The 12,832-nt window shown below is 43.1% G+C and overlaps 1 protein-coding gene across 2 annotated transcripts in view; it reads right to left on the bottom strand.

The window, feature by feature from the left end:
* Positions 1–12,832, bottom strand: part of DNAI3 (dynein axonemal intermediate chain 3) — a 118,325-nt gene that overhangs the window by 39,237 nt on the left and 66,256 nt on the right. For both annotated transcript variants that reach the window (XM_040360565.1, XM_040360564.1), the window contains 3 exons: positions 12,452–12,574; positions 10,404–10,477; positions 7,173–7,320 (listed from right to left, as the gene is read on the bottom strand). In XM_040360565.1, coding sequence (XP_040216499.1) covers positions 7,173–7,320; positions 10,404–10,477; positions 12,452–12,574 — 345 coding nt within the window. The remainder of the gene's footprint in view (positions 1–7,172; positions 7,321–10,403; positions 10,478–12,451; positions 12,575–12,832) is intronic.

Genomic DNA, 12,832 nt, shown 5'->3' on the forward strand with positions numbered 1-12,832 from the left:
CACAGGAAACAGGAATATAAGAGCACTGACATTCCTCCCGTCCAGAGGAAAGCTGGCCTCCTCCCACTCATATCTTTCCCTAGTGATCTGTTTTATCCCTGCTTACCTTACTGTACATTCCATCATGACACCAGATTACCTTACTGTACATTCCATCATAACACCAGAAGCATAATGTATTTGTATTTATAGAGGATTTGCAGTTATAATTGAATGAGTCACAGTGCTCAGACTGTATAAACAGAGACTTCCGATATTTATACGGCGCTGTTTATCCTTATCCTAAGTCCGCTCTAAAAGAGAAATGTTGGATGACAGACGTCTGCTTCCATCTGGCTCCTCTCTACAACCTTCGCATAGCTCCGAGCGCTTTAAAGTATATGTGAACCCTCACCTTGTAAAACAACCCATTTCGTTTAAAATAGAAATGGAAAAAAGGTAAAACATTTGTGTATAGATATAAAAAAAACATTATAAATAACTTTATTTCCCCTTTTTCATAAGTAATCACATATATTCTGTTCTCAGCCGCATAAAGGAGCTTAGAGAGCTATGGGAGGAGAAGCAGCAGTGCACTGGTCTTCAGAGTAAATGACTGTGCATGGGAGGAGGGGGGGCGTGTCAGTTCTGAGTTCCCAGCATTGCTATAAAACTGACCACGCTGCGCTCTCATGCCTAGTGTGGTACATTTTTAATAGGAAAACGCTCTCAAACCAAGGTTTTGCTGTACATTATAGAGTGAGGCCCCGTACGCACGAGGAGACATGTCCGATGAAAACGGTCCGCGGACCGTTTTCATCGGACATGTCTCCTGAGAGCTTTTGGTCTGATGTGTTTACACACCATCAGACCAAAATCCCCGCGGACAGAGAACGCGGTGACTTAGAAGACACCAATGTTCTCAAACACGGAAGTGCAATGCTTCTACGCATGCGTCGAATCAATTCGGGATTTCGGGACGCTGGTTACACGTCATAACCAGCGGACATGTCCGATTAGGTGTACTAACCATTGGACATGTCCGACAGACATGTTTCCAGCGGACTTGCTAAGAAACTTTTGTCTGCTGGAAACCTGTCCGCTAGGCCGTACACATGGTCGGACATGTCCGCGGAAACTGGTCCGCGGACAGGCCTAATGCCTGTTGTATAATGTTGGCCAATTTATGTGGGATGTTATATATATATATATATATATATATATATATATATATATATATTGTATTATTATATTATAAGTCCAAAATTGACCAGGCCAGATTTCAGTCCAGGATGAATCTATTTTACACATCAAACCTGTAATTACATGTTACACATCAAAAGACGCTTGTCGATTGTCAATAGACAAAGACAGGATGAATCTATTTTACACATCAAACCAATCAAACCATTACTCAGGCCACATGTAATCTAATTACATATTAGAGGGAGCATATTAGTATGCAAGGATGCAAAATTAGGAATAGGTGATGATTGAAGCAGTCTCCGGCTGGGGTCATTACCTGTCACTCTGAAAGACAGGATGTAGATGAAAGACGGCCAATCAAATTGCTCAGCTATTCAGTGGATAGGGAATATAATCCTGGAGGGGAGTCTTGTCACTCAGAATATATTCTCTATGTATTCTCTGATATGAAGGCACAGGTCTAGGAAGAGATTTGAATTATATGCTCTGTTGGATTTTGTATCGTCTGTGGACTTTGGACTTTGTTCGTTATTGGAAGTTAAATAAAATGCATTCTCTGGAGAGCCTGGTGTGTTGCTGCTGAACAACAAATTTATAATCATCATACCAACTTCTAAATATCAAATTATCTAATCGGACTCCACTATACATTGAGATCACTACATTGGTGCCGTGACCAGTCTTGTCACTGAGAAATATGGCACAGGTCTAGGAAAAGATGGGATTCTGAATTATATACTCTGTGGACTCTGTGAACTTTTGGGGCCAGATTCACAGAAGAAGTACGCCGGCGTATCTACTGATACACCGGCGTACTTTCAAATTTGCCGTGTCGTATCTTTAGTTTGAATCCTCCAACCAAGATACGACGGCTTCTGGCGTACGGCTTCGTACGCCTTCGGATCGTAGGTGCAATACTTCGGTGCCCGCTGGGTGGAGTTTGCGTCGTTTTCCGCGTCGGGTATGCTAATTAGCTTTTTCCGGCGATCCACGAAGATACGCGCGGCCGTCGCATTCTCTTACTTCGTCGCTAGTCGGCTTTTCTCTGCGTATAGTTAAAGCTGCTGTTTTGTGGCGTATAGATAGACTTGCCATGTTAAAGTATGGCCGTCGTTCCCGTGTCAAATTTATTTTTATTTTTTTGCATAAGTCGTCCGTGAATAGTAAAGGACGTAACGCACGTCGAAGTTCAAAAAATTTCGCGCAAAGCACGGCGGGAAATTTCAAAACGGAGCATGCGCATTTCAATCGGCGCGGGGACGCGCTTCATTTAAATGAATCACGCCCCCTACCCGCCCAATTTGAAATACGCGCCGAGAAATACACTACGCCGCCGTAACTTACGGCGCGAAATCTTCCTGGGTTCGAAATTCCGCCAGGTAAGATACAGCGGCGTAGCGTATCTCTGATACGCTGCGCCAGGGCAATTCTTTATGAATCTGGCCCTTGGTTCTTATGGTTCTGTATTGGACATGACGCGGTGGCGTACAACACTACAACGAGCTGAAAAAAAATAAAGTTCAATGCTTCCGAGCATGCGTCGACTTGATTCTGAGCATGCGTGGATTTTTCTCTGATAGTGTTCCACACAGACGATCGGAATTTTCATGAATTACTGCAATACTTAAGTGTAAAATGGGCTTTTGGGATCGGTTAGTGTGAACTAATTAGAAATACTCCACCACTTCCCCAAACGTCTGCATTGCTTGCATGGAAATTGAGGAATGGTGCCAGCATTGTCCCTTCTTAATGATCTCCACACCCTCTACATTAAATACCGCTTAATAACTTAAGGAGATATTTGACATTGTTTGATGGCAGAGATCCCAGACTGAAGAAAACGGTGATAAGTTACATTCTTTTTGGGTGTTATATTTTAGATGTAGTGCAGTCGGTGAAATAGCGATCAGGACAATCAACTCAAGCTGGATGGCTGACCATCTGATAAACTTTGTTCTGCAGATTCTGAGAAGAAGCGGCTCACCCCTTCCAAACTAAAGACTAATGTTTGTATTTTTGCTGAATGTACGGAATGCTCTCCATATCTTGCTGGCTACGTCTATCGCACCCATTCAGTACACAGTATAATCTGTCAGAAAATGTAAGCAACAGCTTACTTGATGCTGCACTTTAAAGTTAATTATATAGCAGATTAAAAAAAAAAAACAGAGGAAGAAGAAAAGTATTTATTGAAACTGTGATTTGTATGTGTAAAGAAAAACTTCACGTAAAAAATCCAATCAATCTGTTAACTTTATAGTTATTTTATGAAAATCTAATGCAGTCAGATTTAGCTTTTTAGAAAGCTTTGGGGTAGAACTGCAGTCGCTTATCATATGATTCTCTTTTGTGCTTTCTTAGGACGGGAAATTGGAAATGTTTTGGTGTACCAACATGGCGGTGTTTCTGATTCCCCGACCTCTTGGTAAAGTCGGATAAACAGCGGCAGCTCACTGGAATTTTATTATAGCATGGCGGCCTGTCGGCAAAGATCCTTTTTAGAACTATAGAGGAAGATTAGCTGGTCCAGAGTTTACCAAAATGGACAGGGAATTTGAAATGTTTTAGGTGTACCAAATAGCGATGTTTCTGATTCCCTGTCTGTGAAGGATATGCTTCAGTTAATTCTCCCTGCTAGTAATGCTGTGTATGTTAAAAGGCAATTGATCTAGTGTGTTGTGTGAAGAAGCCCTGTGTTTACTGTGATTAGAAGGGGCTCATGTTAATTATTCTGATTGCTTCATTGTGGTAATTACCTCTTCTATATGCGGGGCCAAGCTGTCTAGATAACGTATTCTGTTACAATTAGTAATTAACTTCACTGATGTCATTATCTAAAGAAATGTGTCTTCAGAGTCGGCTCCGAAGTGTCTGCCTATAATCTGTATGGGAGCCCCCACTGTGTGAGGGGGGGCGGAGATTGTGTCATTGTAACAGTTTTGTAACTACATATAAGCTAGGTGTTGTACCATTAAAGTCTCTTGTTCCAGCAGTAAGCTTGGGCTCATGTGTGGCTTATTGGGCGATTCGAGGAATATTCCTCCTCGTGGAATATTGGGGTGATTTGCTTTTATGGGAAGAAGGTAATGCTTGACGGGGATATTCTAATTCCGTCACACCGTCCTATTGGTAAAGTCGGGTAAACAGCGGCAGCTCACTGGAATTTTTTTATAGCATAGAGGCTTGTCGGCAAAGATCCTTTCATAGAACTATAGAGGAAGATCAGGTGGTCCAAGTTTAACAATAGGACGGGGAATCAGAAATGTGTTAGGTGTGCCAACATGGCATTGTTCTATAATTTTCCTTGACCTCCGATGATCTGCGCATGCACAGTGTGGACGTTACACCAGCTGATTGTGACTCGGCCGCACCGGGAAGTGACGTAATTGGAGATTTTGAAGAGTTGGCTCTTTTGACAGAACACCGCAAACATCGGGTCCACCAGACTCACTGATTGGCTTCCGCTGTGTCCAATCACAGAGGGAGCGGGTTGCCGGCGGCGCATGTGTGCGCCCCAGACCCTGGAATCAAACTCGCGTACAGGTACGTGATTTCGCACTAAAGGGCTGCCCTGCTGCAATAAATGTTTGTGGGGTGGTCCAGAAGGGACTAGGCACTTTTGATTACTCAGTTACTCTGCTGACATAATCTAGGAGTAGGCTCTAGAAATGGGAAGAGCTGCCATGTGATAGCTTGCACCGCCACTTATATGGCGGCCCCCCCTCTTAGCTAGCCTGCGATGTCTGCCAGGCACCCGCAATTGCCTGTCACAGAGCAGGGACGTGGATCTGTGTATGTAAACACACAGATCCATGTCCTGTCAGGGGAGAGGAGACAAATCGTGTGTTCCTTGTATATAGAAACACCGATCGGCCACCTTCCCCAGTCAGTTCCCTCCCCCCACAGTTAGAATCACTCCCTAGGTAACACATTTAACCTCTTGATCGCCCCCTAGTGTTAACCCATTCCCTGCCAGTGACATTTATACAGTAATCCGTGCATTTTATAGTGTCAAAAGTGTCCGATATGTGCGCCACAATGTCACAGTCACAATAAAATTAAAAAAAAATCGCAGATCGCTGACATTACTAGTAAAAAAAAAAATATTAAAATAATAATAATGAAAATGCCATAAATCTATCCCCTATTTTGTAGGCGCTTTAACTTTTGCGCAAACCAATTACTATACGCTTTTTGCGCTTTTTTTACCAAAAATATTTAGAAGAATACACATTGGCCTAAACTGAATAAAAAAAATGTTTTTTTTATTTGAATATTTATTATAGCAAAAAGTAAAAAATATTTTGTTTTTTTCAAACTTGTCGCTTTTCTTTTGTTTATAGAGCAAAAAATAAAAACCACAGAGGTGATCAAATACCACCAAAAGAAAGCTCTATTTGTGGGGAAAAAATTCTAAAAATTTCATATGGGTACAGCGTTGCATAACCGTGCAATTGTCATTCAAATTGTTACAGCTCTGAAAAATGAAAATTGGCCTGGGCAGGAAGGGGGGTGAAAATGCCCTGTATTGAAGTGGTTAGACAATTATCTTTCTCTATTCATAGCAACAAAGTATTTGGCTGGATTTGGGTATAGGGTTGCCACCTCATCCCTTTAAACAAGAACACATATGAATGACACAGGTTCTCAGGCTAGTTTATTGCAAATAAGGCACCAAGTGAGTTTAACCACTTAAGCCCCGGACCAATATGCAGCTAAATGCCCAGAGGTGTTTTTACAATTTGGCACTGCGCTGCTTTAACTGGTAATTGCGTCATGCAATGTTGTACCGAAATTAAATTAGCGTCCTTTTTTCCCACAAATAGAGCTTTCTTTTGGTGGTATTTGATCACCTCTGCGGTTTTTATTTTTTGTGCTATAAACAAAAATAGAGCGACAATTTTGAAAAAAAATCAATATTTTTTACTTTTTTCTATAATAAATATCCCCCAAAAATATACAAAACAACATTTTTTTTCCCTCAGTTTAGGCCGATACGTATTCTTCTACATATTTTTGGTAAAAAAAAAATCGCAATAAGCGTTTATCGGTTGGTTTGTGCAAAATTTATAGCGTTTACAAAATAGGGGATAGTTTTATTGCATTTTTATTAATTTTTTTTTTTTTTACTACTAATGGCGGCGATCAGCGATTTTTTTCGTGACTGCGACATTATGGCGGACACTTCGGACAATTTTGACACATTTTTGGGACCATTGTAATTTTCACAGCAAAAAATGCATTTAAATTGCATTGTTTATTGTGAAAATGACAGTTGCAGTTTGGGAGTTAACCACAGGGGGCGCTGAAGGAGTTATGTTTCACCTAGTGTGTGTTTACAACTGTAGGGGGGTGTGGCTCTAGGTCTGACGTCATCGATTGTGTCTCCCTATAAAAGGGATGACTCGATCGATGCAGCCGCCACAGTGAAGCACGGGGAAGCTGTGTTTACATACGGCTCTCCCCGTTCTACAGCTCCGGGGACCGATCGCGAGGGGGCGCCCTCGTCCCGGATCGCTCCCCGACGATTTCCGACCGCCGCATGTACCGGGGGGGGGGGGGGGGTCCCGATCGGACCCCCGACCCACGTCTAGGTAGCGACGTGCGGGCACGTCGTTTTGCCTGTCCGTGCCATTCTGCCGACGTATATGTACATGCGGCGGTCGTTAAGCGGTTAATTACCACATTCACTAATCAGCCACAATTAATATGTGTTCGGTTTTAAAGGGATGATGTGGCAACCCTATTTGGTTATTTGCGGAACTACAAATCCCATCATGCCTCTGGCTTTGGGAATCATACTTGTAACTGTCAGCCATGCAATGCCTCATGGGACTTGTAGTTCCACAACAGCTGGAGGGCCACAGGCTGAGCACCCATGTTTTTACCCTTTTCTGGAGAAGCTCTTCGGATTCAGAGCTGTAGTCATACCAACTGATAACTGGGACAACTGAAATATAAATATGGATCCTACACGTTGGCAGTACCTTAACGAGTGGCTTCCAGATCAGATCAATGTGTTTGAAAGTATCCGGGACACCGAGTGGAAGCTCCAGCTGCTTCATGTCTGTTTTTTTCTCGGTCATGGTCTGCGCCTGCGGCTTGTGTGATCGGATGTCCCAGAACATGACTGAACTGTAGGAGAAGGTAATTCTATAAGTAGCGGTATCTAGATATACTTACACTGTGCCCTAAACAAAGTAAACCAATATAAAAGGGTAATTATCATTCCTAAATAGTCAACATAGTTTATTATATTCAGAGTGAGAATCAAGCTCCACCCTACATGTTTCGTTCAATAGGATGTCCTCATGGGCTAGGATGAAATGCGTAGGCAGAAGCTTGAGCACTGATGCCACATGCTGTTGGCTTGGACTAACCAAGGTGTGCCAGCTTTTAATGTTTTTTATGTTGCTGCAATAAAAGTTGTGAATGATTTTGCCCATTGGAGTTTCTTCTCTTTTATGTTCTGGGAAAACTCTTGAAAATGCTGTCATAGGGAGGACCATTTTCTAGAAGTTTATAATACCAGGAGTTTTGGCATGTAGACTGAGGACACGCATACTGACCTCTGTCAATTTGGGGTCCAACCTTTCGGTGAGTTACTACTTTTTTTCCATGGTGCCAATCACGATTTGCTCCCTTTAGTTTATTATTTGTTTGCAAGTTTTGTATTTGTGATTTGTGTACCACTGGGGAGATTTCCCTTCATTTCCTGAGACATAAAAGGAAAGGAGTATGTTCTTAGAGGATCAGTTCACACCAGAACACGGTGCAGAAAACCAGCATTCTGTGCGCATTTCCTGCACCGCATTCAAAATGCACTACAGTTGCAATCTGCAGTGGGTGTCGATATTAAATGAATGACACCCCAAATGCAGGTCGCAAATGCAGTTGGAGTGAATTTTATAAATAAGCGCATGTTTCAAATGAATGGGCTAAATTATCACTGCATCTGAATTGCACAGGAATGCACGTGTCAGAAAGCTAGCTCAGTTAATACTAAGCCCCCATTCACATCTAGGCGTTTTCACGCCTGTAGTGCTACGCCGCTGCCGCCAGAGGGACGAAAACACATGTCCCTCTATGGAGATGGTTTACATCTCCACGCTGAACGCCGGACGCCTGCCGCCTGAAAAAAGGTCCCGGACCTTTTTTTCAGGCGGCTTTCGGCGTTCGGCTAGGAGATGGGAAGCATCTCCATAGAGAGGGTCAATCTGGGGCACATCTAGGCGGACAATACCAGCATTTTGTCGCCGCAAATCGCGGTACAAAACGCCGCTATTTGTACCGCGAATTTGTCTGCCTAGGTGTGAATGGAGCCTTATTCTCAAACAGCCAGTACTAATTCTTCTACAGCTACTGCTCATTCCCACGCAGCTACTGCTCATTCCCACGCAGCTACTGCTCATTCCCACGCAGCTACTGCTCATTCCCACGCAGCTACTGCTCATTCCCACGCAGCTACTGCTCATTCCCACATAGCTACCGCTCATTCCCACATAGCTACCGCTCATTTCCACGCAGCTACCGCTCATTTCCACGCAGCGACCGCTCATTTCCACGCAGCTACCGCTCATTCCCACGCAGCTACCGCTCATTCCCACGCAGCTACCGCTCATTCCCACGCAGCTACTGCTCATTCCCACGCAGCTACTGCTCATTCCCACGCAGCTACCGCTCATTCCCACGCAGCTACCGCTCATTCCCACATAGCTACCGCTCATTCCCACGCAGCTACCGCTCATTCCCACGCAGCTACCGCTCATTCCCATGCAGCTACTGCTCATTCCCATGCAGCTACTGTTCATTCCCACATAGCTACTGCTCATTTCCACGCAGCTATTGCTCATTCCCACGCAGCTACTGCTCATTCCTACATAGCTACCGCTCATTTCCACGCAGCTACTGCTCATTTCCACGCAGCTACTGTTCATTCCCACGCAGCTACTGCTCATTTCCACGCAGCTACTGCTCATTCCCACGCAGCTACTGCTCATTTCCATATAGCTACTGCTCATTTCCATACAGGGTGGATTTGTCTTTCGTAAATAACCATTGGAAGATGTCCCTTCTATTTCTGTTCCAGTGACAACTAAGAAACATTCGATTTTTCCCTCACTCCATCCCAGTCACAATGGTCACCCGGACAAACAGAGAGGGTGATTCTCCCCAGCAGAAACACAGACAGCAATAAAAGGTTTACAGGGGTTCTAATCCTTCCATACTTTATCATGTTACAAAACCTTAAAAATTGGATTTAAAAGGTAACAGAAAGATATTTATGTAAAAATGCCTTGCACAAAAGCATCATAAAGCCCCATACACACTATTAGATGTTCTGCAGATTTTTGTCTTCCGATTTACCAAAACCATGTAGTGCCAGGGCCTGCCTGATTGCATACAAATTGAAACTCTTAAAGTGGAGTTCCACCCAAAAATGTAACTTCCACTTTAAAGACCGGTGACCCCCTGACATGCCACATTTGGCATGTAATTTTTTGGGGGGGGGGGAGCGGAAACCCTATTTTTAGAGGGTTCCAGCTCCCGCTTCCTCCCTAGGTCGCCTCGGTGACCGGAAGCAAGTCACCTCTCCCCCCCTCCCTCTCTGCAATCATCTGGGACACGTCATTTGTCCCAGATGATTGCTCCGCCAATCACGGTGCGCAGCGTGGCTCGCGCATGCGCAGTGTGTGCCTGGCTGTGAAGTCACAGCCGGGTGCTCACAGTGACAATTCTGGCGCCGCGGAGAGGAAGGGGAGATGAGCGAGGCTTCATTCCCCCGCATCGCTGGACCCTGAGACAGGTAAGTGTTTGATTATTAAAAGTCAGCAGCTGCAGTATTTGTAGCTGCTGACTTTTAATATTTTCTTTTTAGGCGGAACACCCCTTTAAGGCTTGACCTCATATTATAAGGTTTTGGTAACTTTGAAGACAAAAATCTGCAGAAAATCTAATTCTCCTACCTGTCTGTTAGGAGGCAAGGGGTTTTTTTTAAAGAAAGGTTTCCAATTTTTGGGCAACACAGAGACTATGTCATGTGGTCAGTTACAAATAATGCTCTTCTTTCATTGTGAGAACGCACTACAACTGAGGCTTCTGAAATTTTAGAAGTGAAGATGATGACGATGATGATGTGCATCCCTTTCAACACAATCTCCACTGTCCAAACTTTATCCCTATGAGCCATCTGTGAATTTCTTTATTATTTCCCTTACCAGTCTGGAGAAGAGGTGACAAGCTGTACACAGCATCCACTTTTATTTTCATATGGATTTCCTGTCCGGGTGAGCTATAAAAGAAGAGAACACAATTACCTATAATAATATCACTTTACATGAGAAAGGCAGACCTTTACCCCGATGACTGAAAACCCCAGCGTTGAACCTCCCTGCACTTTTATGCTATATACATGTAAAACACACACACACACACACACACACACACACACACACACACACACATACATACATACACACATATATATATATAAAATATATATATATATATATATATATATATATATATATATATATATATATATATATATATATATATATATATACACTGTGTATATATATATATATATATATATATATATATATATATATATATATATAAAAATATATACACACACAGTATCACACAAAAGTGAGTACACTCCTCACATTTTTGTAAATATTTTATTATATCTTTTTATGTGACAACACTGAAGAAATTTCACTTTGCTACAATGCCTACCTTTAGTACATGAATAAATGGATATTATAATCTTTTTTTATTATTATTTGAAGGTACCTTTTTTTGCGGTACTTCCGGTGCCAGCCTACTAGGCTATTACCATATATACTCGAGTATAAGCCGACCCGAATATAAGCCAAGGCACCTAATTTTACCACAAAAAAATGGGAAAAATTATTGACTCGAGTATAAGCCTAGGCCCTAGGGCAGGGATATGCAATTAGCGGACCTCCAGCTGTTGCAAAACTACAAGTCCCATCATGCCTCTGCCTCTGGGTATCATGCTCATGGCTGTCAGAGTCTTGCTATGCCTCATGGGATTTGTAGTTCTGCAACAGCTGGAGGTCCACTAATTGCATATCCCCGCCCTAGGGTGTCCTGCATGCCTCACTGTGTCTCACTGTGTTCAAGTGCATGCCTCACTGTGTCCATGCTCACTGTGCCCATGCCTCACTGTGCCCATGCCTCACTGTGCCCATGACTAGAATGACGTTTAACATGGGTGTCTATGGAAGGGGTGCCCGGCATTGAAAAATCTGTGCTCCCCAGCCATAGGTCCCCCAGACAACAAACTTTGCACACTTGTAGAGGAGAAATGGGGCTACATGTGTGCCAAGTTCCGGGTCCAGGGGACCTACGACTGTCCGGTACCGGGTCCCCAAAGTCACCAGAGAAATTACCATTTAACATGGGAGTCTGTGGAAGGGGTGCCCGGCAAAAATCGGTGCTCCCCGGCCGTAGGTCCCCCGTACAACAAACTTATGGCCGGCCGGTACCGGGTCCCCAAAGTCCAGGAGCTCAGGCGGAAAAAGGTGACTCGAGTATAAGCCGGGAGGGGGGCATTTTCAGCACAAAATAATGTGCTGAAAAACTCGGATGTCCCAGAACATGACTGAACTGTAGGAGAAGGTAATTCTATAAGTAGCGGTATCTAGATATACTTACACTGTGCCCTAAACAAAGTAAACCAATATAAAAGGGTAATTATCATTCCTAAATATGCAACATAGTTTATTATATTCAGAGTGAGAATCAAGCTCTACCCTACATGTTTCGTTCAAAAGGATGTCCTCATGGGCTAGGATGAAATGCGTAGGCAGAAGCTTGAGCACTCGGCTTATACTCGAGTATACACGGTACGTCATTAGGCTATCCAGTGGACTCCTGGGATATCAGTGTAATCGATCCCAGAAGTCTTTGGGCATTCTGTTATCAACCATACTTGCCAAGCAGTGTTATTACTGGTACTGGGTAGCCAGCTGCACCAGAATCCCGGAAATGCAAAGGAGCAGGCTTCAGATGCCCATACCTGCAATGGCCACTGACAGAACACCCAGAAGATATAAATAAAGACAGATTTTACAGGTACATATTAGGTGGATGGGTATGAGAATATCCTAATTAGATGCTGCAAGTCACAAGAATGCTTTTATTACAATTTTGGATAGGAGACTGTAGCTCCTCTTTAACAAGAAATCTAAAATCCTGGAACCAATATGGAGCTGTTACCTATCCAAGCATTTACCTCAAAGAAATCTGGGAGCCAGTGTATGTCCGTTATCACAGCCTTGTGCCCGTGTTCTATAGAGGATACCGCACAGTATCTCACAAAATGTGGCTCATTGGATTGCTTGGGTTCCAGTGTTGTCTGTAGAGAGAATGAGGACATGTTGGCACATTCTGGATTACAAATTATATATATATATATACACACACACACACACACAGTATATACACACATACACACACAGTAAAACCTTGGTTTGAGAGCGTTTTGCAAGACAAGCTATTTTTTTTATAAATCTTAACTTGATATACAAGCAATGTCTTGATATACAAGTAGCGTCATGTAAAAACTGAGTATAAAAGAGAAGAGAGGCACCTCTAAGTGTAGCAATTTGGTTAC

This window comes from Rana temporaria, chromosome 7 (genome assembly GCF_905171775.1).
Source record: "Rana temporaria chromosome 7, aRanTem1.1, whole genome shotgun sequence".
Lineage (NCBI taxonomy): Eukaryota > Metazoa > Chordata > Amphibia > Anura > Ranidae > Rana > Rana temporaria.